Consider the following 26508-nt stretch of genomic DNA (forward strand, 5'->3'; position numbering starts at 1 on the left):
CGAGGCTGTGATATACAGTTTACGGTTTTCTATTGCATAATTTTACAACGGATCTAAACCGGCATAGCTTTACAGCTTTTTCTATTACTCTCGTTAGTATATTGTCAATATTGAAAATCCACTGTATTTTTTTATCTTAAGCTGGATGAAATTCAGTTTCAGTTTATTGTTTTTCCATAAATTGTACAAATGCAAAAGGCTTACAAGGAATGGGTTCCCTCAGTTAAGTGATTAGAACAAACTATGCATGGACCAAAATCAATGGCAGAGCTACAGTTGCTTGCATCCAACGAGAACTTTCCGTGAAAACGTCTGAATGATAATAACTAGTAAGTAACTAAGCCTAAGCAAGACTTTATTTAACGAAGGCGACACATGACGGTAAGAACAACTGATAAGCCAAGCCTGTAGCCCTCATTACCGGAAAAAATAAACATGGAAATATTTAAAACCGATAGAACTGTTAATAGGGTGGAAAAGGTCAACAACTAAATATGTCCTGGCGTTTTGTCACCACTAACTAAAGCTCCAAACTTATAATAACTGAAAGTATGCTTTTCTCATTGATCTCCATACACGTTATACGTTTGAGCTCCCCGCAAGTGCCGACCATCTGAAAGAAGCAAAGACACTCAACCCCCACCATCCCCACCCCCCCCCCCCTTCTCATTCAGTGAAAACACCTGGTTCCGGTTGTTCGAAAGCAGATTAACGCTTATCCCCGATTAAAAATTAATCGAGGTTTTCATCTCGTTCGTTAAAAATGGTTTCAAAGGCTAATTTCAAGCTAAATGTAAAGAAAAGTTTGAGTCAAAACTGAGGGAAGAAAATATTTTCGAAGAATCTTTATTGATAAGTCATTAAACTCAAATCAAAGTTTACGTTAACCCAGGATTAGCTTAATCGGGCTTCGAACAACTGGGCCCTGAGTTGTTACTTTCGAACTTTACGGTAGTAAGAGACGATTGATCACTAACTATAATTGGCAGCGGTAAAGGTCCTGCATCTCCTCCATTAGTGATATTGACGAGGGCCCCTGGTGGGCCCGGGGGACCTGGAGTTCCCGGACGTCCTTTTGCTCCCTTTCGTCCTGCTCTTCCTGCAGCTCCCTAAAAGAACAATACAATCTTACAAAGTTTAAACCATGGTTATGCCTCAAGTCAAATATTCAGTTACAGTAAAAAAAGAATGCCGTTTTCTTGCGCGTACGAGAGACACTACAAACCAGAACTCCTCGTTCGCCAGTCGGGCCTTTTGGACCAGGTGTACCTTTATCCCCCTGAGAATAATAAGAATATAAATTAACCGGTTCACTAGAACGAAGAACGAAAAAACGTTTGCTGTTTCCTCAAATTTTAACTGTAATTACCTGTTCCGAAGTTCATAAAGGAACTGGACTCATTGTTCAAATTGCGTCTTGTGAAGAAATGAACCTCATTGCCAGAAAGATCGCATAAAAATTAGTAAGTTTACCAAGTTTGGTTACGCTTCATTGCGTAGTAACCAGGCTGTGACCTGTCAAAGTCGCCCAAAAATCCATACGAATGTCTCTAATTCTGAGATGGCGTTCAACAAATCCATACAAAGTTTCTTATTTTTCTCTTCTACATGCATATGGTTGCAATCTAACACCAGAACCTCAAACTTGGTAAACTGACTAATTTTAACATAATGTGATCTTTAAGTCTCTAATTGAACTTCGGAACGGGCAATATCAACAGTACAAGGCGAATGATTTTCTGTCTTGAATATTTAGATAAATACACTGTAACCATAACCGTGTTGTTTAGATCAAGTAATGTACGCGCACTAGTTTAATTTCAAAAATAATACTAAGTAATGAAAATATCATAGCCCTAAGTTTCTCAAAAAGCTTCCCAAATTTCAGTTATAAAGATAAACGTAATGGGGTGTAGAAATTAATTTAGTGAAAAAATATTGTTACCCGTGAGAGAGGGATAAGTACTTTAAGTACAGGGCATTTTCTTTAGCGCCTACTTCGTGGAAGGTAACATTCGTAATAGCCTGTGAACAAGCTCCCAATTGGGGTATAGAGCGAAAAGAAAAATCGGCGAGCGGAGCCCCAAGTCCGAGGTCGATTATTGTCTTCGCTCTATACCCAACTTGGGAGCCTGTTCACGGGCTACATTCGTAGCCAACCCCACCCCACCCCTAGCCGGTATGATTTGAAATTTAAAACACATCACTGATTTGCCCACCTTTTCTCCCTTTGGTCCAGGGTCTCCAGGTTCGCCGACCGTCTAACAAAGCAGACAAAACACAATGTAATAAAACATGACTCACACTGGAAGATACAAATGGTGCTATCTTTTCACAGGAGTCCTGCTTTTCAACATTTCCTTCTCTTCATGACTGCTCCCTTGTCACTTTTTACAAAATCCGAATCAGTGTGTTTATAACATTTTCTCCAAGCTCGTTTTATGGAGTCCAGTCAGGCGGACTGGACTCCCTCACAACTTCGTGACTAGTCGCTCACTTTCGTTGCCAAGAAGCCCTCTTGTGGCAAGTTTACGTAATTTTCAAATGATGAATAAGAGAATTAACTCTGCAGTGTATATTAAACTGCTAAACTGAAGCCATGAATTTCATACTGTAGAGCGTTAGCCCTAGTTAAGAAATGGTAGTCTACACGAGGCGAAGAAAAGATTTTTGACCTCGGTGGGAATCAAACCCACGACCACCGGATTGGATCAACTGTTGCTTTACTGACTCGAGGCCAGACACATTCTTTGTACTATTTCGGCCGTGCGTAGTAGTTAAGCCGCAGACAGATTACATATAAAATGGACTCAAGTTCGACGGGCTAAAATTCTGGACCTTGAGTAAATTAACCAAGCCAAACAGCGACATCGTAAAAGTAAACCAAACAAAGGGATATGTGTAGCAACGAAGTATGAGTGAAAAAACAGAATGCTTGGTCACTCCTTTGAGCTTGGTTCAAATTAAAAGCTATCGTGTGTGTCCTTAGATCGTCCTTGCCTTTGTGTTAGTTCAACCGCGGTCAAACGTCAAAACTTAAAAAAAGTCTGTTAAAGATGAGAATTTTACTTCGAGACTTAAAGGGAGAGTTCACGGTTCTGCGCATGTCCATGAATCAAAATACTTTTTCGCGCTTGCTCGCTATGACCCAAGCCTGTTTAATTTAATTCGTTGTTTATGAACCATTTGGAAGGGAATAGGTAACTCGGGTGGTAATTTTCTCATATTATTGCGTTATTTCGCATGCAAATAACTGTAAACACATCAACCGTGGAATAAATCCTACGGGTCAACGCTTAATTCAATATCGACAATATGAGTACAATCCACTAGCACTTTCTGTGAATTTTGGTCATCAGTCATTTTGCTTGGACTAATTATAGAATGTGATTACTGAAGTACATGCGAGTTGGATTTTTAAGGCCAAAAAGTTGATAAGAAGGAGAAAAAAGCATTTAAATTCATGCACATGTGCTGAAATGTGAACCCCTCCCTTTTAAGATGATAAGTTTTTTGTGAGTGCGTGAGTTTACTAACCAACTCTTTATGGTAAGGCAGTACTTACTCTGATTATGGATGTAGGGGATGGTGGTCTTGGCTGTGGAGTAGTTGTCGGCTGTGGTGTAGTTGTCGGCGGTGGAGTTGTGGACGGCGCTGCGTGCAGACAATAGGAATATTACTTTGACAGTGGCAAAATTCAGATAACCAATTTCATTTCACTTTGAAACAAAAAATACCTTATTTCGTCCAAAAATTGTATTAATTAGGTAGAACATACAGATGTGTACTGCATATACAGAGAGAAATACCTCCCTCCAACCCCACCCACCCTGTAAAATAAACAACAAAGAAATTCTTCAGAAACTAGTTGAACAAAACTACCTCCAATAATTGGCGGGACCACCGTGTGATAAAATCGATAGCAATCACAAGAACTTTTAATTGAGATTATGAGTTTTCACAGGAGCCTCCTGGTTTTCATAATGAAAAATAATGGATTGCATTGATTGCCTTCCTAAAATCGATCTTCACCTATTGGGAACATCTTGCAGGGTGGGGAAGTTGATTAGAAATGTCTGTTCCAAGGTGGAAAATTCCAACGTAAATTGTCAAACTCCATGGGAATGTCTGATCCCTTCAACCGCAACTCTACAGCTGACTCCCCCCCCCCCCCCCTCCCCCAATAATTGGTGTACTACGTTCGGAGATAAGTTGTATGCAACTCGCCTAAGCTCGGCCGAAGATAGTGAATGGTAAGTTCTAAATTTCAATTTGCAATCTAACAATAGTTTAACTTACGAGGGCAAAGGTTTATGGCCTGATCGAGAACGTTTTCGTCCAGTTGAGTGAAATCTTCGACCTTAAGTACAAAATCGGGATGTGATGCGTAGCTTAAAAGTTCTAGAACGTCAGCTTGGCCGATTCCAAATGCATGTATCTCGATGCCTCTTGCCTTCATATCCCCGGACACAAGAACTGGACCACGCTCTCCAGGGACGTTGACTCTTGACTGTTTTCCATCTGTGATAAGTAAGGCCGCCTTGAAAAAAACAGAAATCTAACGTAAGGTAAATCATCAGACTTCCCTTGTCATCATCAGACTTCCCGCCTAGCGCTTCACCACCTGACAGAGTCTACACCTTCAACAGCCATGAAATCTGTGTAGATGGTCTACATATTGTTATAATATGTTCGCCCGATTTATCGGCCTCGGAGTACTAGAGGGCGTCTCGTACGTGTATTTTGACACGCGATTTACAGCAGATTCCTAAAATAAACGTCGTTCCGATTCAACCAGTCTGTTGCACTGCAACACATTTTTATCAAGTCAGCATCATTTCAGTCAAAATTAAGAATCAAAATCGGGTGTCACAGAAACAAAGCCAGGAGTGATCACTGACTTCATGAGAGACGTAGAATTTCTGTTAATATATTGGAACACAGATGGTTTACAATTGATCATTCCAGATCTTGATCTGTCCGCACACCCTCCCTTCCCCCTCCCCCTCCCCCCCCCCCCCTTTCCCCGAAAAAAATTACCTGCTTTACATCTGTCCTCATTCCAAATCGTGTCCTTAAAACATCATCATTAGCAAGTCGAAGACCTCTGTTGATGAATGTCCTTTCGCCTGGTGGTGGTCTAGGTATTTCGAGGATTTTATCGTAAATGGCTTGTTCGCTGAACGGTGTCTTATCAAATTCGGTAAAGTCAAGTAATTTTGTGGCTCTGTCTCCAAAGGTTACAAGCCCAATATGGCTCCCTTCTGGGCTGATGTTGATTTTCTTTCCAACATTTACGATGAATTCTAGCAGGATTTCCCAGTCATCTCTCACGCTACCAGAGGCATCGACGACGAAAGCCAGATCAATTTTACAGTTTGGGTCCTCTGTAAAAAGAAAATATGCATATCGTCAAATCCATTCGTGACAGTGAACCTTAGGAAATGAGTGGAGGCTCGTTCCTATGCAACGTTTTCGGATTACACAAGTAGAAAACTAAATAAAAGTACCAATGAAAATGATGATGATGATGATGATGATGATGATGATGATGACGATGATGATGATGACAGCTTTGCTCCAATTTCGTGATTTTACCCCTTATCTTTTCGTCATGACCAGCACGCCTGCAAGGTTAATCCAAATCTCACTTCGCACACAAGGCATCGTTTTAGCCGCTGGTAGCATGTTGAAATTGTGTGTATTAGCATTTTGGTTGTTTACTATTCTTAGCTGGTTTCAGTAGGTTCAAGGTGACGACAACGTGAATGACAAGTAATTAACACATGTTTTTCTAAAATAAGGACAGTTACGAAAGTGATCAATAATCGAAGTCTGTTCTGATTGGTTTTCTGTTTGAGTAATTACTGAACGTCAATCATGCTATGATTGGTTTTACAAAAAGTCAATTCAGTTCAGGGTGTGTTTTCAGTTAGACTACATGTGGAAAGCGAAGATCTGTGGAAAAAGAAATTAAGTTGATTTAGTTGGAAAATACTAAGCAGACTACTTGTCTCGTTCCCAACAAGCAGAAGCATAATTTAACATTGCCATGTGCCGGAAGAGCATCCAGTACAGTAAAGTTGTCCTTGACGGAGGGGGAGAAACAGGTAGACAGTGACAGATCGATAGACTATTCATAATTCCCTATCTCAGTGTTATGGGAGCGCTGACCTTAAAGGCTGACTCCTGGAAAGAGGGGAAGATATTGCGATGCTGTTTCTCCTTTGTTTCCCTACGTTTTGCTGGGTCTTGGCTTTTTTCTTTAGTTTTTGTTTTTGCGCAACCTAAGACCCTCCAGTTGTTCTTCTCTTTTGCCTTGGTCAAAACAACTGTTTAAAAGGATTCCCGCGATTCGTGAACGCTCGAAACGTCAGCTCTCTGATCTCTTTACTGAGTTACCTTTTCGACTCAGTTGAATGAAACCCAAATTTTTATTTTATAGTAGCCCTTTGCGATACACCTCAAAAGCGACGCTGTTTTTAATGTTTACTGGGTCTTATGTCTTGTTTCTGTTTTTGTTTTCGTTTTGGTTTTTGTTTGTTGAGAAAACAAAAAGCCCTTGTTCAAAACTTGGCAGTGAAACCACTCGCCTGCAGCTCGTGGTTCCACTTGAATTTTGAATATTTTATGACATCGTTTTATAGAAAAAATGCCGTCGATTTGCTACAACTACGACCTCTTCTTTTAACTCACGCAAAAATAGCTTTGGCCAGCATAACAACAGAATAGAATTGACGCTTCCGCTTCTTAGTATTTCATCTATTTTGTTGTGGTTTTAACTTGTGTGTAACATTGACAGTAAGTAAACTTGGAAACAAAACAACAGCAAATTCCACCACTATAGAACTCTGTCCAAGCTTAATAAATTTAACCGATTTATATATTATGACAGTACAAGAAAGTGTAAAAATCTCCTGGGCATTTTGTTTCTTGAGTATACTTTGTTTGTTTTACTCAAAGTGCCTTCGTTTTATAACTGGTTCAAAAACTCATTAATAATTCATAAGCCCATTGACCTATCAAATGGTCGATAAAACATCACGTTCAGTGGTTTTAAAACCCGATAAAACCTCCTCCTTATTAGTATGCGGTGTTGAACGTTTTTCTCGTATGCTAATTTCCAACGTTCACAAAAGCATCGTTGTTATGAACTCTCTTGACACAAGCTTTTCCAGGAATGTTTTTGAAGCCGTTCAAAAAAACTCACAGCACGTGTTTTATTGGGTCTTAAACCACTCGGCTGCGCCTCGTGGTTTTAAATCCCGATAAAACACTGCTGCTGGTGCTTTAAACATTACGTATGACCGTGAATGTAACACCTAATGTAACACAACCCCCGGGAAAACTACTCGGAATTTTTTGGTGGGGGTGTCTGGCTCGGTTCTCCAAACCCGGACCCTATTTCAGACCAAAAGATGCAATTTTCCGATACCCTTCAGGGCCCGATGGTTCGAAAGCCGATTAACGCTTATCGCCGATTAAACATTAACCAAGTTTTTTCATGTCGCTCCGTTAGAAATGTTTTTAAAAGCTAGCGGTAAAGGAAAGTCTTAGTCAAAACTGAGGAACAAATAAAATCTTTTGGAAGAGTCTTTTTTAATTAGTAATTAAACTCGAATCAAAGTTCACGTTACCTCAGGATAACTTAATCCGGCTTTGAACAACTCTGCCCTAGCTTCTAAAATTTATAGCCAGGGTCTCTAAAATTCATACCAGTTTCCGTTTTCAGACTTTCAAACCACAATGGTTAAAATCTATACCCGTTTTCAGACGACAACGGCGCAAAAACCATACCCTTTGGCGACGCATATACCTATATGGCCTATCTAGGGTAGAACAACCACCCCCCCCCCCCCCCACCCTACCCTTCCCGAGTACACAACTAACGCTCCAATTTAATTCATTAAGAGCAATAATTCGCTTCTGGTCTCTTTCACTTCGAAACTGACAGCATTCCTCATAACGTAAACCTAACGTAAACCTATAACTATTTTCTTTTACTTTTTCGATTTTCACTTCTTTTTAGCCTAATTTAATGCTTTAGATATATGGGTAATTTCAATTAATGTCTTAGCTCTGTTCGATTTCCACTCAGCCATTGATTTTGTCATTATTCTACTGTTAAACTGTGAATAATGATAGAAGTAGCCCATTATTTAAAAGCCTTGTGGCTTCTCATGGGCTTCCTCGCCACCTTTATTTTATCATTATTACACTTGTGAGTTCATATATAGTGGCAAAAATAAACTTGAAACTTGATCCCGCGATTAATAATTTAAAAAGCGTTGTTGTTGAGAATCTTGGTGACAGTATCGAAAAAACTTCAACCGAAGCACCGTTTGCACCGTTAACAAAAACAAAGGTTTCAGTTAAAAAAATAGACAAACCATTTACAAAAATAGAGGCATTGTTTACACTGAAACAGAGGCACAAAAACATTTACAAAAACACGAGCACCATTTTCACATGCAGACGCCATTTAGTTACAATAATTGATGCATCATATACAAAGTAAAAATAGAAATAACAAAAATTAAGACTCCATTTACAAAAATTGAGACACCAGGTACAAAAGTAAACGGCTGAATTTTGGCGGTAAATCCGAGATAGCCTTTGTGCCAAAAGCCAATTATACAATTTGCACTTTTAATATGACGTCATAGTCCCTTTCAGCGGATGTTCAAAAAGACAGTTTTGGACGTCTTTCAGGTTTCATTTCGCCCTTGAAGTTACGAAGCGGGTGAGACAAAAGTACCCCCTCCCCCTAGGGTCAGGAGCTCCCAAAACGCCCAAGTAACATAGGTTGATATGTTGAAAGAATCATGTCAAAACGATGATTATTCCAAGCATTGCATCAGTTAACTTTGACTGACATTTTTGCGGTAGAACGAGCGATTAACTAAGCCGTCAACGCAGACTTTGATGAGCTTGAAAAATCAGTAACACCGGCTGCCAATTCAACTATCTATCGATTTGTCATTGGTTACAAGCGCAAGCCCTGCAGCTACAAGCAGATTACAAACTCGGGTCCCTCTGTTCGAAAGCCATTTCGCTGATTGAACATACATGTTTTCAGGAGCTAATTCTTAGTTATTTAAGGGTGAAGAAAAGGCAAAGTGGAACATGAGAGCAACTATGAAAATGTTTGGAAAAATCTTTGTTGATTATCTTGAACATGCGTTTAAAGGGACAGTATCACGCTATTTTTAGTAATACATTAAAAAATGAAAAGGCGCTATTCGGTTGAAAGCAGCCAAGACATAATGTCCAAAATTCCATTAAAAGACTATCTGAAAGCAAAAAAAACTATCCATGGATATTTTCGCCGGCAGATGACCAAAATAAACTGGGTTCAAATTTGAAAACGTCGGGCCGACGTTTTCACTTTTCGCTGTCGCAACGCACTAAAAATCGGTTGTACTATATTCTGGTTCAACCTTTCGTCTCAGTAGAATCCCTATCAATATTTCTTTGTATAAGCGATTTCAAATTAATTAACACAGTGTTCAAAGTTTAAATTTAGTGAATTTTTTACCCAAAATCATGATATCTCCCATGATAGTGCCCGTTTAACGAGCGGGTCCTTTGGTTACAAGCTGACGCGACTGATTTTCGCATGATTTACGTCACGATACTCCTTGATTAACTGACGACATCTATTTCATTAGGCTCTTGTGTCAGTATGTCATGCTATCTCTATGTGGTGAGGTAAGGGGCACTTCAGGAACGCAATCGTGATGGGCTCGTTTAGATTGCGTGACCTGTCTAACGACGGTCTTTCCCCTTCTTTTAAATTTTGCCACCAAACGTCAACGCGACTTGGAATGACATTACTCCGAGTAATGTAGGATTCTCTAGCAAAGTATATTCTCTTGTAAAGTCAAAGAGATGAAAGACGACAGAAGGTATGCATGATTGATACGATACAGTTTCTTTACGAGAAAAGCCCACCAAGAGTTCACCGGATATGTGCAGCACGAAAGATCTCTGCCACTGCTAGCTCTAAAATACATGCTACTATTAACCAAAGCATGATCTCTGGACGCAGGAACACGATATTCAAATCAAAAGTTAGTCTTTTAAACCAAATTGTATCTTTGTATCATAATGAACATGGTGTCAATTATAAAGAGTCAATCACGATCAATCATGCAAAATAACTAAATTTGCCGTTCAGCGAAAAAAATGCGGATTTTGTCCACAAAACCTGAAATATCGTTAAATAATGCTTTTAATCCCAAATAAAGCTAAGAGAAGGGTGCATTCTTTAGCGTCAAATGATAGCCATACCTGCGCTCGCACACACGGGAACTGTGGGAGCTGAGAGGCAATCACGCAACGCGATGAATACTACAGTGAACACAAACAACAAGATACTCACGCGCAGCGGCTGGGCTTCCTCCAAGCACGACAAGAGAAATAAAAACACTCCAAATCAACGAAATCTGCATCTTACTGGGAGATTTGTTTGGTAAGGAGCGCCCATTTACTTCACGTAGCCTTATAAATCAGTTATAAGACCAGCCAACGCTTCGAAAGATTTGACAGCGAGGCCAGAGATCATGCTCAATGGGCCTTTGTGAGAAAGAGAAACCGTGAAATTTGAGTGGGTCGTCAATGGACCGCAGACACGACGAAATCTGTTTGTCTGGGGAGGTGAAGAGAGCAAACGTTTTCGCTCAACAATCATTTGTTCATTAAAATGACCATTCTACTGAAATTTAGGGCAGTCATTGACACGATTGCCGGTCGTGTCCCCGTTGATTCATCCATGATTCAGTATTCCCAGTGATGACCACTTTGAAGCGAGAGCAAAATTGTTTTCTCGAGTTAATTCCTCTTTAAGTGTTGTACGAAAAAAATTAAAGCTGTGTAAAAATAAACAAAAGCAAGTGTTTCTACTGATTTGAGAAGATTAAGTTCCAAATTCTCGGCTACTGATTGAATCCGGGGGGAAGCTGAGAGAGTACCTCAGTGTAACTGACAATGACAAGACTGATCCTTACAACATAAGTAAAGAAATAAAAGAAAACAAAAAGGTTGGATATATAAACTGAAAATTAATATATCAAAAAAAAGGTTTCGTTTTTTGGATCGAAAATTTATGTTGAAATACAAGCTTTCGATTCCCTCTCGGAATCTTTGTCAAGTGGTGTGGGACGTTTTGTCACATGATTAAGTTGATAAAATATCACGTGATAAAACATTGCGGTAGATCACCGGGAGCTCATATCTAACGTCGCGATTCAATGTCAGAGCCTGGCAATGAATTTCAATAGCCTCTCCAATTCTTCTTTTGAAGGTGTCGTTCTCCCTTACAACAATTGACGAGGAAGAAAGATCGAGAGCGTGCCTCGTGTTCCTTAGGTGGTCGCCCACTGCTAGTGTTCCAAAAATCATTTTCTTTCTTCTATCCCTTCCTTAAACCTCTGAAAATTCCATCCAAATTCTTATCGGGAATGGGTTATTCAGATCAGAAGTGACGCGAAAGGTGACCGCAAATTGTGGCTACCTTTTAAGATCGATCATTTCATGTTTGAAAGCAGTTAAGCAATTTTTTTCAATACTAAATGCTTTGGCATTAATAAAAAAATATATCTAAAGAAATGTGAGAAATTTCGGCAACGGAAACCTCTCATTAACGGTGTTTAGCGCCACAATAGCTATAGATAGGTCAAAGTGTGTGCATGGCAGGGTGGCCTTTGCATTCTTGCAGCTGAAAATTGACAATTTAAACTGTTGTACTTTTCTTTTTTAATTATTGATCGCCGGCTTTCTAAGAAAGAAATCCCAGACATTCCATTTCTTAAATGCTGAGAATTTTGTGCATCGAAAGAGCTAGTCATAAAAGACAACTAATCATACGACTCGGGCAGAAAGTCATCACGACATGTACTTCAAAGAGAAATTGGATTACCGTAAAATTCCGAAAATACCGGCCCCGGGGCTATATTTTTCAAAGGACTTTTTTGAGGGGTTTATATACGGAGAGGCTTATTATAGGAGGGACATTAGCGTTTCAAAATCGGCTAGGCTTAAAATTGGAGGGAATTTGCAATTAATCAATGTGCAAATCATGATATTGGGCGTTAAATAGAAATTCATTACAAGCTAGGTAATCTCTGTGAACAGCACTAACATTAGCGTCCCACACATGTCGTTTTTAGGTGACTCGTATTACCTATTCCCTAAAACCGACTCATTGTGTGAGAGGCTACAGTAATATAGCCAGGCCTACAGTCTATGGAGACAAGCGTTTTTGTCGCACAAAGCGATCGAGTTCTTTCACTACTTTTCGCCACGAGCTAGGACGCTAATTTTGTAAATATGATTAAATATTAGGAATTTTAATGTAATCACTAGGTCGTTGTCTAGGGCATTGTTCATTTTATATTTGGGTATTTGTTTCTCAGTAACATAACAATAGGCTATTAATAAGAAACAATACTTCGACTTAGGAGGGCCTTTGTTGTACTGGCCAATTTTTCTTGCAACCTATCACGTGGTTTAGTTGCACAGTGACGACACAAGTTGCACGAAACGTTGTAACATTCCCTGAAATGAACGTGCCTGGCAACGTTTTTGTTGCAGTCATTCCTGCTTAAACTAAGAATCGAGTTCACTCCTTAAGCTTGAAACGTTTGCACTGTGTTTACGGCAGTAAAAACGTTGCATCCCAAGTAAGACTAACATTAGCTTATTACAAACAATACTTAAGGTACCTACTTTTGTTACTGCGCATACCTTCTGCGCATCTAGAGATACTCGGGTTTCCTATGGGTGGTGCCTGCTAATATAGGAATATTTTTGCGCGGTTTAAAACTATAGAGAGAAAATAGAACTTAGCAAATGCTTTTGGTATCTCGAAAGAAAATTGGGGGTAACCATACATTTTTTTAGAGATAATTAAGCTTCAATTTGGGAGAAAAATCCCATACATTGCTTTATATTTTGGCGCTTTTAAGAGATATTATTGCTTAAGGGGGTATTCAACCTAAACGCCATTTTTCCGCAACTTGACATGGCCTTAATGGAAATATCTCTTTCACGTTTTGAGCAATCCAAAAACTCTACGCTCATCGCGTGAACCGATTATGTTGTGGGGTGTTTTGTAAATTTTTGGGTGATTTTTGGGTACATTTGGGAGGAGATAGTTTTTTCTAGAAGGATTGGTAAAATTAAGAGAAATAAGAAATATTGAAGATTTAGTGAAGTTTTAAAATTAGAACGTGTAGTTAATAATTAATAGACGGGCACCAAGTTAGTCCACTAACAACCTGGGGTGCTCTTGCGTGGGAATCAACTGTCTGTTGGTGTTCCAAAAATCATTTTCTTTCCTCTATCTCTTCTTAAAACCTCTTTAAATTTCATTTAAATTTAGGTGTATTCCCCCCTTAATTATCTCTGAAAATGCGTGGCTACCCCTAATTTTCGTTTTGGATTCCAAAAGGCCTTGCTAAGATCTGCTTTTTCCTTTTTAGTCATAAACCGCACAAAAATACTTCGGTATTAGGAGGCACCGTCCTTAAGGTATATCTTAAGTTAGGAAAGCTTCTTGAATCTGGTCCGGTCCCGCAGTCCCAAGGGAGTTAGTACTCTAGGGTTCATAGCCCATAAAATGGAGAGCTCCGGCTCCAAAACCGCAACAATGGAAAGCGGAAATTGAAACGCTCTAGGGCTGTATGCTTTCACTTCAGAGCTCCATTTGGCCCAGAGTTTCAAACGGAGAAAGGCTTTGGGTCTCGGAATCCACGGCAAACATTTTGGGAATCCAGAGCTTCAAAGACTTAGCCCCTTACATACATACATACACTTTATTTAGACACGGTAAAAACATCAGTTACAAGATAAAAATTTTAAAAAAAAACTGATTTACATGTTTGCCCCTTCTCCCCACCCACCCTCTACTTTGGGAGCGTGATAGGTGTTACCCTTCTACACAGCTAAAGTACAAACACTAGGGGTCAGTCATTTAAAGTGGCCGAACACAGTTTTCTGGTTTACAGGTGTTAGTAAACATTATTTGAAAACTACGTACTTCTGAGTACCCGAAATTAACATGGAGCAAAATTAACTAAGAAGGAATAAATTTTGATACTTCTTGTTGAGCAAGGTTCCGTTGCCATGGCAACACAGCAAGCTATTAACTGTCCACAAATAAAGGTTTTCCTTAATTTTTATAAAATGCACTCGTTAGATTTTTTCCATTTTTTGTATCCAGAAAAACTCACAAAATACTGACATAGTGACGCTGCTTTCATGTAATTTTAACAGAGAGATCTCCTGTAAATGTTGGTTTTGCACTTTAATGTTTTTTGAACACACCCTCTGTTAGATTTTGTTTATTGTTTGTAGGCGAGTTACGCTTTTAGAGAACTACTGTTTTGTCAAATTTCACGAAATTCTAACGAGCGGTTCCTTAGAAAGCAGTTCATTTCCATTAAAACAACCACTCGCAATTTTTTGCTCAAATGCGCATGCGTGGCTTTTAATTAGATTTTCTCAGCAAAGATGAAAAGCGTACAAAAAGGCTTAGCTCTTCGTGAACTCACTTTTTTGTTCGGCAATAAATGAAGAAGGCTTCACAAACAAGAAACTGAGCTATTTTAAGAGCTGAACTTACCTTTGTGATCCATTTGGTATAAAATCGAGGGATCGATAGTATTTGCTTACCACAACCCTAGCGCGCTTAATAGCATCACTAACAGAATCTGTAAAGCGCGCGCAAACTGTGTTCGGCCACCTTAAACAGTGTCCCGGCTTAAGACAATCAGTGGGCCTCCAGGTCCGATGATAAGTGGTTTCTTTGAAGTAGATAAATAGTTTTCTAGTCTGGGATGCAAGCCTTCTTGTTACCGTCGGCAGTAGACAATGTTAAGAAATGATTGTTGGCAAAATTGAACATGGCTTAGAACGTGGTTTTGTCAAACAACGTCTAAACTATCTTTTAATCACCGACCCTAGATCTCTTTTCGGTTAGACTGTTCGAGGTATTTGAACACTTCACTTATCCACTTCGTGCCATGTGGCCCATAAGGCCTCATTTGAACACTGGTCCTATATTAAATACCTAAATGTTGTATTTCATATTTGTTAACCTCTAACTTTACTGTTCCGTCGTTTTTTTGCCACCGCCGAAAATGGTTTCGAAATATCGAGTGCTGTTAAACGGCCTCTGTGTTTCTTTTATCGGTTTGTTTTGCCTTTTTCGTTGAATTACAATTTTATTTGTATGACAGCGATAACATGACAGCATAAATAATATTGTAGACTATACATTGTACAGATTCTCAAGAACATTCCATTCATAAATCGATGCAGCAATTCACTGACTTTTCACGTTTCATGTTTCACACTTTCCAGCACGTCGAAAGTGACCGGAGAAGTTCCTAACTCAGATGCATGCTCGGTCGTTTGACCGCTGTGAAATTTCGGGATAACCCACGAACCACAACATGGATTTGTTTAACGTCTTCACCAATGAAAAGCTGTGTTTAAGGAATTAATGTTTCTTGAATACAATGCAAAATTTGTTAACGTTCATGAGTTGTTCGCATAATAGTTTCCTTGTTGTTGTTGCGCTTGGAAATCCGTGGCGGGGATTTCAGTCGTTGAGAAGAAATCACTTCACGTCCGTTTACACGACAGGCAAAAAATGGTACGGACCCGTGGAAAAGTGGTACGGTACCTATTATTTTTGCAAAAGAAATACCTGTGCTGTTGTGACAGCATGTGTATTTCCTAACAAAATTATGGGTGCCGTACCACTTTTCCATGAATCCGTACCATTTTTTGCCTGTCTTGTAAACGGCCCTAAATGTCTATCAGTTCCCAGATCAATCTAGCAACCAGAGTCCTCGGGCTCTTTGGCCAGCGGTTGGTCTCGTGGCGGACCAACCGCTGGCCAAAGAGCCTGAAAACTATGGATACGACATTATTCTCAGATAGGTCTCTAGCACATACAGCATTTCGTTTCTACTGCATTCCTGGAAATTAAATTTTGAAAGCGCTTCTACAGTCAATAGCACCAAAAAAATCTCATAGTCATGACCTTCGAGGGTCGCCTCATACCAGTTACAAGAACCTGAAGAACACCTCATTAAAATTAGACTCGAGTTTCGTCACATTACCCCCCCCCCCCCTCTCCCCAGTCAGGAAACCCTGTTCCCAACTTGGACGATGTAGAGGCGTTCGACTGTTGTCTTTCAACTGGATCTTTTACCCAACCCCACTTGGATCTGGATAGCATCATTCAAGTAACCGTACATTGGCGGCTTTTTCGAGTAGTTTTAAGTTTTGTATTTTTATCTTTTCCTTTTTGGCCCCATAAGCTTTCTAGCTTTAATTTCCACCGTGAATAAGTAAAGTTTTTATATAGATGGTCGATATTTTTTTCTTTCATTTTTCCCTAAACTGCAGTGGAGTTACTGGAACATGTTTCCATTAGTGAACAAAAAAGTATGAGATCGCAGCTAACAGAGATTTTATTGGTTATTTGATCTCAGATTCTTTAATTTTCCCGGATTCTTTGTAAAACAAACTGACACTAGCAATTCGATATAGCCATTTGATTAATTTCAAATCGGGTAAGAAAATATTGATTGAGAAGCAAACTATGAGTGGAATAAGCTCACGTTGTAGTTGCTGTTGTTGCTGCTATTTTTAGTCTCGGTGGCACATCCGGGCGCACCCAAAGTTTCGGAGGGGGAGGACCTCCCAACAGCCTGGTGGAGGCTTTGGGAGTTTGCCGCAATTAGGACGGAAGTGGATTTTGAAAGTTTTGTGTGTCATATATTAGTTAAATCACCCTTTGTTTTTAAAAATTTACTTCACAAAAAATTCTCACATGTTTATAGTTTTATTTCACTACTTAACAGCACGGCTGTTACTAAAGTACGGCTGTTACATATGCAATGTTTCTAACTACAAAAGGTTTAATACTTGCTCAAGGAATTAAAACGACAGTTCAGTGCGATCTTGTGGAAAATAAACATTCGGTTTCGCTGCAAGCCGCATCATCCTTCAATAATAATTTACTATTTTGCCACGGCAGGTTTCACAGCATACTTCTGTAGTGAACCTTCTGTAGTTACTTCCGTAGAACGTATTTGGTCTCGAGCAATCTTTCTTGAATCTCTGACAGAATCCTGGATATTGATCTTGCAAACAAACCCTCTCCCTTCGCTCCAGTGGAGAAGCCACTGCAAAGTGAAAAACAGACGAACAGTTAAATTTGACTGCAATTCGTAAGCGATTTGGCGACTTCCAGGAGAGGCGAGCTCGCTGCTGTTTGGCTAAAGACTGGCTCAATTCAGATGTGATTTCAATCTAAGGATCGTCGCTTCCCGGGGGGGACCTCCCATATAAAAAAGAGAGGAATGATTGTCGGAAATTGTAAAAAGAACCCCCTAAAAGGTACCAGAATTCTGTCTGCGGTCGTGGTCCGAACAATTTCTTACCCCAAAGAGGCAAAACCCCTAAAATCATGATACATTAACAGCTGACTGCCATTTACTTCATCTCATAATTATTCAGCTCAATACCCTTAAAGGTACCACCATACCTCTGGCGGAAGTCATTTTATATCATGTATAAGCACCTAAGGGGTACCAAACCACGAGTTTTAACCCCTAAACGGTACGACGATCACCCTCGTCACTTTTATATGGAAGTCGTACCTTCGGGCGTCGCTTCCACATTCGAGAAATTCTAAAAGCAGTGAAAGATTTTCGTTTTGCCTGCTAACACAGAAATCCATGTTCAGTCTTGTTTCAATCAAAACACCCCGCCGTAACAGACCCTACCTGGTGGGTTATTTTGCCATCCCTTGGTCCCTGGAGGGAAGTTCCCTGATCAAATTTATTCCTCCCTGCATGGGGCAGAATTTAATTTCCCTAGTATGTTGTGCCGTCCGCCAAAAAAAATCTCGATTTAAAAATGTTGTTTTCGTACTCCGTTCTTCCATTTTATCCCTTTGCAATTGTCAAATAATATCGACATTTATTACTGTGAAAAGTGAGCACTGTGGGAGGCTAATGAAGAAGTATGTACGTTGTGTGATCGCTGACTTTTTCTGTCAGTGACACAGTCATATTCGGAAAAAAGAAAAACTGAGTGCTCCTACCAGGAGGGTCTGAATAGGGTTTATTGTTTAGTGTTGTTTGCCTATAATTTTTAGTGTTTACTGTCAAATTGGCCGATTTTTTAATGTTTACTGTTTTCGGAGAAAATATTGTTAAGTTTTTGGAGGGTTTTTCATGAAAAGCCCATAGCCTTTTAGCATTGTAAATTCTCATCTGATCTTCGAAAATCAGTTTATTCATTTATTTATTTGTTCATTCATTCATTCATTCATTCATTCATTCATTCATTTATTTATTTATTTATTTATTTATTTATTTATTTATTTATTTATTTATTTATTTATTTATTTATTTATTCATTTAGGAGTTCATGAACTTTGAGCAAGTGCTCAAAGGGGCTGTAGTCTTTCAGTTTTCGACCCGTGCGCAACAGTATTCTGGGAAACTGGAACATCTAGACGATCAGGTATGGCACATATCCATGAGCTTTTGACAAGGAAGGAATGACATTGATCTGTCATTTTTGTTGAGCATTGTATCCTATTGTAATGATAAATAATATCCTGTTATTATACAACTAAGAGTGAATTACAAGGATTTCTCTCACTGACAAAATCGTATCTTTAATATATCTTTCACATGTGAATATAACGACGAAAGATAGTCGAAAATGTTCGGATTTCTTCTCGAAAATCTTCGGAAGTCTTCGGGAGTCCTCGGGAATCTTCCGAAATGATCGGGAATCGTCGGAAAATGGCAGAAAACTTCTTGGTATTCCGGAGTAAAATAACACTGGCCTTTTAGGAGCCTTTTTTGTTTCTTTCTGGCTAAAATTTACTGTTACAGTGAATTTTTTTTCTGTTTGTGTTAAAATGCTTAAAATTTAACTGTTTCATGTTACAGAGCCAAAAATTTAAGTTTTTAGTGTTATCGAGGTGCCCCCATTCAGACCCTCCACCAGGAGCTCCACAACTGAGCTACAGGAGATTCGTGGGAGCTAAGGCCATTAAACTAGGTTCATGAGACAAACATCCTGCATACTTGAAGGATTGGAATGTCGCTGAGTGATACGTGTGAAAGAAATGCGATGTTGTGTTTTTAGCCTGGTGACCTTCCGATTACTAGTTGGGAATATACTGTAAACACTTTACATTATAAATCACCCTCCCTGGTGGAAACTTGAAGCACACTGGTTGATTTTCGTTTGCTCTGAAAACGTTTTTGGCAATTCCTGGCGAAAACCAAATCCTAACTAGGTTCAAATTCATTTGTTCAACCTCCAAGGGTATATTACGAACTCACAATATGCCCAGCTCCCACTTGGTGATCATTCAAATGAAAGCTACTGAGCAATACTTTCCTGTGGTGTTGCGGTCATTATGCTGTACAAGGTGGTTCTAGCTTTTGAGTCTGGGGATAAAATCCTCAAGAGTTTGACCATTCGAATGAAAGCCACAGAGCAGTACTTTCCTGTGGTGCTGTTTATTGCTGTACAAGGTGGTTCTAGCTTTTGAGTCTGTTGATGAAATCCTCAAGTGTGACCATTCAAATGAAAGCTACTGAGCAGTACTTTCCTGTTGCTTATTATGCTGTACAAGATGGCTCTAACTTTAATTCTGGATGAATCCCAAAGTGTGCCCATTAAATAAAGCTTATTGAGCTTTACGTCCCTTTGCGCGGTGCTTTTTATAGCGCTGTGTGAAAGAGAAATTCTATAAGTGTAGCATTAATGGAAATTTTAGAGTATTAACTGTTGTGAAGTTTCTTCATCTTCTTTATATCAATAGTGTGGTTTTCAAATGCTAACTTACGTGTAGTCTCCCTCGCAGCCATTTTTTGGGCTGTCACGCAACGCTTCTTTTGGGGGGAGCGTTGCGTGACAGCACAAAAAACGGCTGCGAGGGAGACTAACTTACGTGCTGCTAAGAAAAATGTTTTTTTTATCGATTTTGCTGGCATGTCGGTGCTCTGTTAGACGATAAGCAAGGGACTGCAAACGAAAACGCTGCAAGTATACGCAGACGACTGCAAAACAGTCGTTTTTCTTCCCTTCAAAGTTTCGCTGGTGCGAAGCATCGAAATCGTGGATCCTCACGCGCTTCGTGCAACCATGCGAGGCGAGAAAAATGTCTCTCCCCAGTCCTACTCGCGGCATACACACTCGCTCCAGATCTTTCGTTTTAACACCACGCACATTAGCGTCTGTTTTGCAGTCTACTGCTTTGTCTTCTCATTGGCCCTCCCCCTCGCCCACCCGACACACACACACAACCGTAATTAATTAACGTTTCTTTAATTCATCTACTTACTTTCCAAGAGTTGCTCCAAGGGATCCATACCTTAAAAATGAAAAAAAAAATACGTAGCGTTCACTTTCAAGGTGGCCCAGAAACAATAACAAAAGAAAAATGTAGCCTCATTAACTTAATCTTTAACTTCAAGATTTCCGGCGACTTCAATAGATTAAACCGGATGAATTCTTAATTATTGATAAACAAACGATTCTTTGTCTCAGATTTTATAACAATTTAAAATACCTTTTTGGTAATACGCGCTTTAGATGTTAATTTTTTCATGTCAGGTATTTTTACGAACAAGTGGCCTGGACGATTAACCCTTTCGTTGGCAAACAGACGAATTCGTCCGCTACTTACCCTTACCCGTTTAGGTATCCGTGGGGACCCCTCCTATGTCTTTTAATGGTCACTAAAGATTATTTTCGGATGTCCAGTCACGTTTTTCCTTCGTTGTGTTCTTCGCGGGATGTTTTCACTCGATTTACACCGTTTTTTCGCCAAAAAACTCGCGTCTTCAATTTGTATTCCATTTAAAAATGGCGTTGGCGTACATTCCATTCGACGAAGTGAACGCAGCGATGTTTCTGGGGAAGTTTTTTTCCGATGTTTCGGATGAAAGTGAAGAATATATTTCAGACCACCATGAGAGTGAGAGTGTGGATGATATTTATGAGGAAAACAACATCCCTTCCAGCAATTCTGGGGATTCGAACGCTGAGAGCGATAGCAACGGCATGTGTTTTCTGTTTGTTTGTCTTAGCACTAGATTTAAATGTCTCAAGCTCAGGGTTTCAGTGGTACATTGTGCTTTCACTAAAGTTTTGTTATGATTTTTTTTATGTGGTGAGGAAGTTCAAATTTCTTGAAACCGGACCGCCAGGGACAAAAAGGCCATAACTTTGGTTGTTATGATAATATTTAGATGAAATAAAATGCTTCTGAATCCTCATATATCGTTCTTTATCCAAATGATATCATTATGGTCCCTTTGTGAAGATATGGTGTGTTATAAGAGTGAGTCTAACAAACAACACATAAGGCATATTTTTCATTCAAATTTTAATCAGCTCAAAATAGTTATGTTTGCATCAATGGCCAATTGAATGTATTCTAAATGAAAGGATATTTTATCCTGAGTAAAATGATGTATAGTTTAGGGGGGGGGGGGGGGGGTAACATTTAATGCTGAGGACTTACAGCCAGATTTATAAACCGGGTTTGCGGGAAACAAATTGTTCCCCAGGAAACTGCCAACGAAAGGGTTAAGCCTTCAAATTTTGCACTTTTGACTTGCCAACATGAATAAATTGGCTTAAACTATTGACTAAATGAGCCTTAATGATCTCTGCAATTCTAATTTTAGCCCCAGTTGTTGAACACAGAACACCCAACCAGTTGGTGGCATCGTCGGGACAAATTGAAAACCATATATCTTTCTTCATGAACGATTATCATCTTGTTTTCTCGACCATTAAAGGTCAAGTTTGTCTTATTCTTCATTTAAAAGCCACACAGTTTCCACAATTGTATGAAAATAATTCTAAAATACTTCTAAACACACTTTGTCTTCTGTCGTTGTAGCAAAAAAAGTACCCAGTAATTGAGCGCAACAAACTAATGAAAATGTTTCTCGGGTACACAGAACTCTAACAAATAGACACAGATGTGTAGTTAATATCAAAGTAATAAAGAATTGATAAATTGATGTTGTAAACAGGTTGTACCTCTTTCTTCCTCGTCAAAAAGTCTTTCGTAAAGGGACCCTCCTTGAACTTGGAAAACGGCAAATACAGCGAGGAACAGCAGCAACATTGCCTTCGCCATCATGATTTCACGGATCTTCAATGCAGCTTGTAGGTCTTGTGTTCAACTCTTCACCGTCCAAGGTACAATATCGACTGATAAACACTGGGAGTGTGGCGTCTTTTTAATGGAGAAAGGGAGATTGTCTTACGGGGATGCGATTGGCTCACAAAAGATTCTTGAAGAGGGTGTGTTGATAACCTGTCCCTTGCCTGGTCATAGCATTTTGCATTTACACAATCCAGATGCGAAAGAAACACCAAATTCAGAAAAAAAAACCTTGGTTATGGGCGTGGCGCCAGGCCATGCGTGCATATCAGCAAATTTGCACTCAAGAGAGCCGGCCTGTTTTCCCTCTGCCGCACAGCAGCACAGCAGATATCAAACCTGTTCGCAAAGGCTAAGTCTTACGATAAAAAACCTAAAACAAAAAACAAAGAACTGATGTTGATAATTATTTCAAACACCTTTGTTAGAAATTGAAACGTGTTCTCTGTTAGTTGTAACTTGAATATATGTTACGATTTCCTGTTCAGTTTGTTTTGTTTTGTTTTGTTTTGTTTTTTTGTCCGAAATAGGATTCTGACTGATGCCAAAGGTTAATTGTTTCGTTGCCTAAAGATATTTGGGAGTTAGAACAGATTAGGGCACATGTAACATATTTTGATAAACTTTAAGTTGTTTCCAGTTGTTTTCGACAATTTACCTTTCCGAGGTCATTTTTTGGTGGAATGGCTTGTAATCAAGAATTAGAATTAAAAGATTGTAAGGTCTCAGAAACATTAAACGCCTTCTTGAAACGCCCCCTAGAAAACGTTCAGACGTTTTTCTAAACGTGAAACTATTCATCTTGACATGTTATGTTTTGCGACCAGACCGAAAGAATTTCTCAACTAGAAGTTAGTAACACACCGCGAAGCGTTTGTTTCATTGCGGCCAACAATGTCCGATCAAAGCGGAGTGAGATAACCAGTAATGATTGATCTGTTGGTCCACTGTATATTCCCATACGAGCATAAGTTTCTCCCACAAGCTCGTGTTAACTATACAATATCTATAATATCAAGTTAACTGACGTGACTAATATCTTTGGGTAAACAATGATTTGGGCTTCTGTAATCTCTCTCTGTGCAAAGTGGCGTTCTTGGGACTCTTTCCAATTTAATTGCTGATATGCTGTTTGGTTACTCTCCATTTCATTCTCTTAAAATTTGTTTAAGGTTTGTTGTGAGTGTTTTAGCTGAACAGCCGTTTTTGGAAGAGGTTAGGTTGGTAAGAGAGTACAGAAACATGTGGCGTTTCATTTTTTTTCTTTTTTTTTTTATTGAAGCTTACAAAATATAATAAAGGGCTTTGATTTGCACACACAAAAATAAGTACTTTTTTGAAATGGTCAGACCTCGATTCCACTGTTTGCTTATTAAATTAACAAGCGGCCAACATTCACTGAAAGTTTCTTCATAACGAATTTGGATGGGTCGCTTCATGTCTTCAAGCTGCTCCAAGTGGGCTCAAAGTATACCTGACATCACAAATGAATTAGCTTCTGCTACATGTATCTTTTATCTTATCTTATTCCTATCCTTATCATGATAATCTCCAGATTAAAAGACTAGCCATATCAGTTACGAAGTGAATCGTAAATTAGAGTAATCAGACTTTCTAGGTCATGTTCTGTTCCCGTCTAAAATCCACACCAAGCCTAGCTTAAGTAAGATCAGCTTTATCGTTCCTTGGCTTCGCCTCAGTCACGAAAAATTACTAAATCAAGCTTTCGCTACTGGCTAGTGATCAAACATTCGAAAACATGCAACACTTTGTGAAACAACACAATATGAAGGATCTGGAGAACTGGACAGAATCAAAAGTTAAGAGCGACATCCTGATAAACACTCGCCGTTGTTGTAAACAGCACCACTGCAAAGTGCTTCTTTAAAAAGCTTTACAGATAGATAATGGTCAGTGACACATTTTTATAATGATTTTACCAATACAGTCAAACGTTAAAATCATACATTTTAAAAACCTTTCTAAGGAAAGTACTCCTCAGTAGCTTTTCTTTGGCATAGGTCACCAGTCTAAGGCATTTTATCCACCGACTCAGGGTGACGCGTGCGTCAGTCAGTTATACAGTAATAATAATCATAATAATAACGTTTATTTACCCTCTGCGAAAATCCCAACTGGTAGGAGGGGGACCAGCTAGCGGCCAGAGTGGAGCTTGAACCCGGGACCTCCGGATTTCAAGTCCGACGCCCTAACCGCTCGGCCGCGTTGCCTCTCTTTTTTCTGCAGCAGAAAAAAAGTATTTCTCGGTCGTTTTCGTTTGAATGATCACGCTTTATAATTTCATGATTTCAGATTTCAGACCCGGGGTGAGTTGCATAAAATCTAACCGCGTCGGGCGTAACTGATAACACCAGACCTTCAGCCCAGTCACATTCAGTATTTTAACGTCTGACGATAGCATTTACGCCCGCCGAAGTTTTATGCAACTCGTCCCTGAAAACCTAGAACCGACTTGTTTGCACAGTATCATAAACAGCACCACTAGCAAGTAATTACTCTACTCATGATAGCTTTCCGTGAATGGTCACACTTTAGAATTTCATCCAGAGACTCAAAAGTTAGAACCACCTTTTACAGCTAAATAAACAGCACCAGAGGAAAGTACTGCTGCGTTGCTTTCATTTGAATGATCACACTTTAGGATTACATCCACAAACTCAAAAGATAGAACCACCTTGTACAGCATAATAAACAAGGGAGGGATCGGTAGCTTTCATTGTGGGATTTCATCCTCCGATTCAACATCCTTGGAGACCCATGGGCAGATAGTGTGGAAGAGGAAAAAGTCGAAACGGGCGGGAAAAAATCATACGAAGAAAAGTAGGAAGGAGAGGTAACTTTCTTAAAGCAACCATAAGTTTCTGCCTTCTACGCGAACCACGGCTTGTAGCGGCCACATTCGAATCGCCCGCCATTTTGCTTGCCGACTTCTTGACCAAAGTTTAGTTATCCCACCGTGACTAGAAGGTCTTATACGTTCTCTTAGGCTAACCGCAGTGTTATTTTGGGCTAACCGAAGCTTCACTTCATGTAATTTTGAGTAAATTTCCAAGGGTAGTTTGAGATTTGGAAACGAGTGCTGACCGATAAATCGAAAGATGAGCAAGTGAGCGAGTGCAACCTCGTCACCGCGCGGACTGTCCTGGGGACGAGGTTGTGAGCGGTGAATAGGGTCTTCGGACGGTTTGTTTTGGTTCTTATCTCGCTACTGTATTGCTCGTTCTTGCCTCTAGTTCTTTTGTTTAATCGGTTGTTTTCCTGAAATTCAAACTGTTGGAGAAACAAGCGTACAATCGCCAACAGAGATCCCGAGAAACGAAATCCGCATTTCAGTCTGACTGCCGAGGTGAAGGTGGGAGATGAGAGCCGGGTCATCGCAGTTGACTGAATCATGCAAAATCGCTTCTCAAGATTGACTAAAAAACATCTTCAACCCAAAACGCTGGTCTTCTAGGAGCTCTGTTGTCATATTTTGGTCTTGCATGAAGTTTTCGAGGCAGAGTCGTTTCTACCGTTTTGAAGTCTATGGATCTGCAATGATTTAGTTGTGTGGCTCAGTGCAGGTGTGCTTGGACATCCTACCAAGTAGTTTGCAAATGTAAGGTGTGTTAATTCTTTATTTTCTTTATAAGTTTGTTTTTGTAAACTTGTTTTAGAGTGCGTGAATTTCATGGCCGGCCCGGTTTATTATTGCGCATGCGCAGGTTATGAGTGTTATTACTTATGAACATAAGTTTCGAAATAAATGTGATGGAATATTTTAAGCCCGGTGAATAAATGAGAATGATGCATCATTTCATCTCGGAGATGAAATACAACAATGTGCTCATGTTAGCAATTTTTCTTTCACTGCCAGAAACAAAACACGCACGTGAAAAATTGTTAGACATTTGTAGGTTACAATTAATTGATTTCTAATTAAAAGTTTGTTTTTACAATAACATCCACAAGCAAGGGTGTGGCAATAAGCGCGCGTGTTTGGGAGATAATTGAGTTTTCTGACTCCTTAACAGTTCTTGGCTATGGAGTTGCCAAGAGTTAGAATAAAAGTTAAATAGTATACATCTCATACTGTAGATGAAAGATTTCATAAGTAATCGAACATCGCAGTTAGGAACGCAAATGAAGAAAATGCGAAAAGAAAGCATGAAGTGGGAAAACACATTCCCGAGCTGGATTCGAACCCACGACCTCTGGGACAGTGGTGTACCACTTACAACGCCGAGTAACGTTATCTTCGAGCGCGGTTTTAT

General features: G+C 39.5%; 2 protein-coding genes across 2 annotated transcripts in view; both read right to left on the bottom strand.

Moving 5' to 3' along the window:
- The window catches only part of LOC146474207 (uncharacterized), a 51346-nt gene extending 40769 nt beyond the window's left edge, over nucleotides 1-10577 (bottom strand). The window contains exons 1-7 of the mRNA XM_085117499.1: nucleotides 10385-10577; nucleotides 5041-5387; nucleotides 4300-4540; nucleotides 3566-3654; nucleotides 2220-2261; nucleotides 1226-1279; nucleotides 978-1109 (exon numbers count right to left, since the gene is read on the bottom strand). Coding sequence (XP_084973625.1) covers nucleotides 978-1109; nucleotides 1226-1279; nucleotides 2220-2261; nucleotides 3566-3654; nucleotides 4300-4540; nucleotides 5041-5387; nucleotides 10385-10454 — 975 coding nt within the window. The 5' untranslated portion in view covers nucleotides 10455-10577. The remainder of the gene's footprint in view (nucleotides 1-977; nucleotides 1110-1225; nucleotides 1280-2219; nucleotides 2262-3565; nucleotides 3655-4299; nucleotides 4541-5040; nucleotides 5388-10384) is intronic.
- Nucleotides 10578-16842: 6265 nt separating this feature from the next.
- LOC146474208 (uncharacterized) lies at nucleotides 16843-22368 on the bottom strand. The gene is made up of 3 exons (XM_085117518.1): nucleotides 22108-22368; nucleotides 20396-20425; nucleotides 16843-17204 (listed from the first exon to the last, which is right to left on the bottom strand). The coding sequence occupies exons 1-3, from the start codon at nucleotides 22208-22210 to the stop codon at nucleotides 17026-17028; spliced, it is 312 nt and encodes a 103-aa protein (XP_084973644.1). The 5' UTR covers nucleotides 22211-22368; the 3' UTR covers nucleotides 16843-17025.
- Nucleotides 22369-26508: the final 4140 nt, after the last annotated feature.

Source organism: Pavona decussata, unplaced genomic scaffold, assembly GCF_977016875.1.
Source record: "Pavona decussata unplaced genomic scaffold, jaPavDecu1.1 SCAFFOLD_91, whole genome shotgun sequence".
Classification (NCBI taxonomy): Eukaryota; Metazoa; Cnidaria; class Anthozoa; order Scleractinia; family Agariciidae; genus Pavona; species Pavona decussata.

Bases quoted from the DNA above. Each gene is read 5' to 3' on its own strand.
- LOC146474208 (XM_085117518.1), bottom strand. From the start codon at position 22,210: ATGATGGCGAAGGCAATGTTGCTGCTGTTCCTCGCTGTATTTGCCGTT. The intron at 20,426-22,107 runs GTACAACCTGTT...TTCATTTTTAAG, and splicing joins TTTTGACGAGGAAGAAAGAG to GTATGGATCCCTTGGAGCAA. The intron at 17,205-20,395 runs GTAAGTAGATGA...TTCACTTTGCAG, and splicing joins CTTGGAGCAACTCTTGGAAA to TGGCTTCTCCACTGGAGCGA.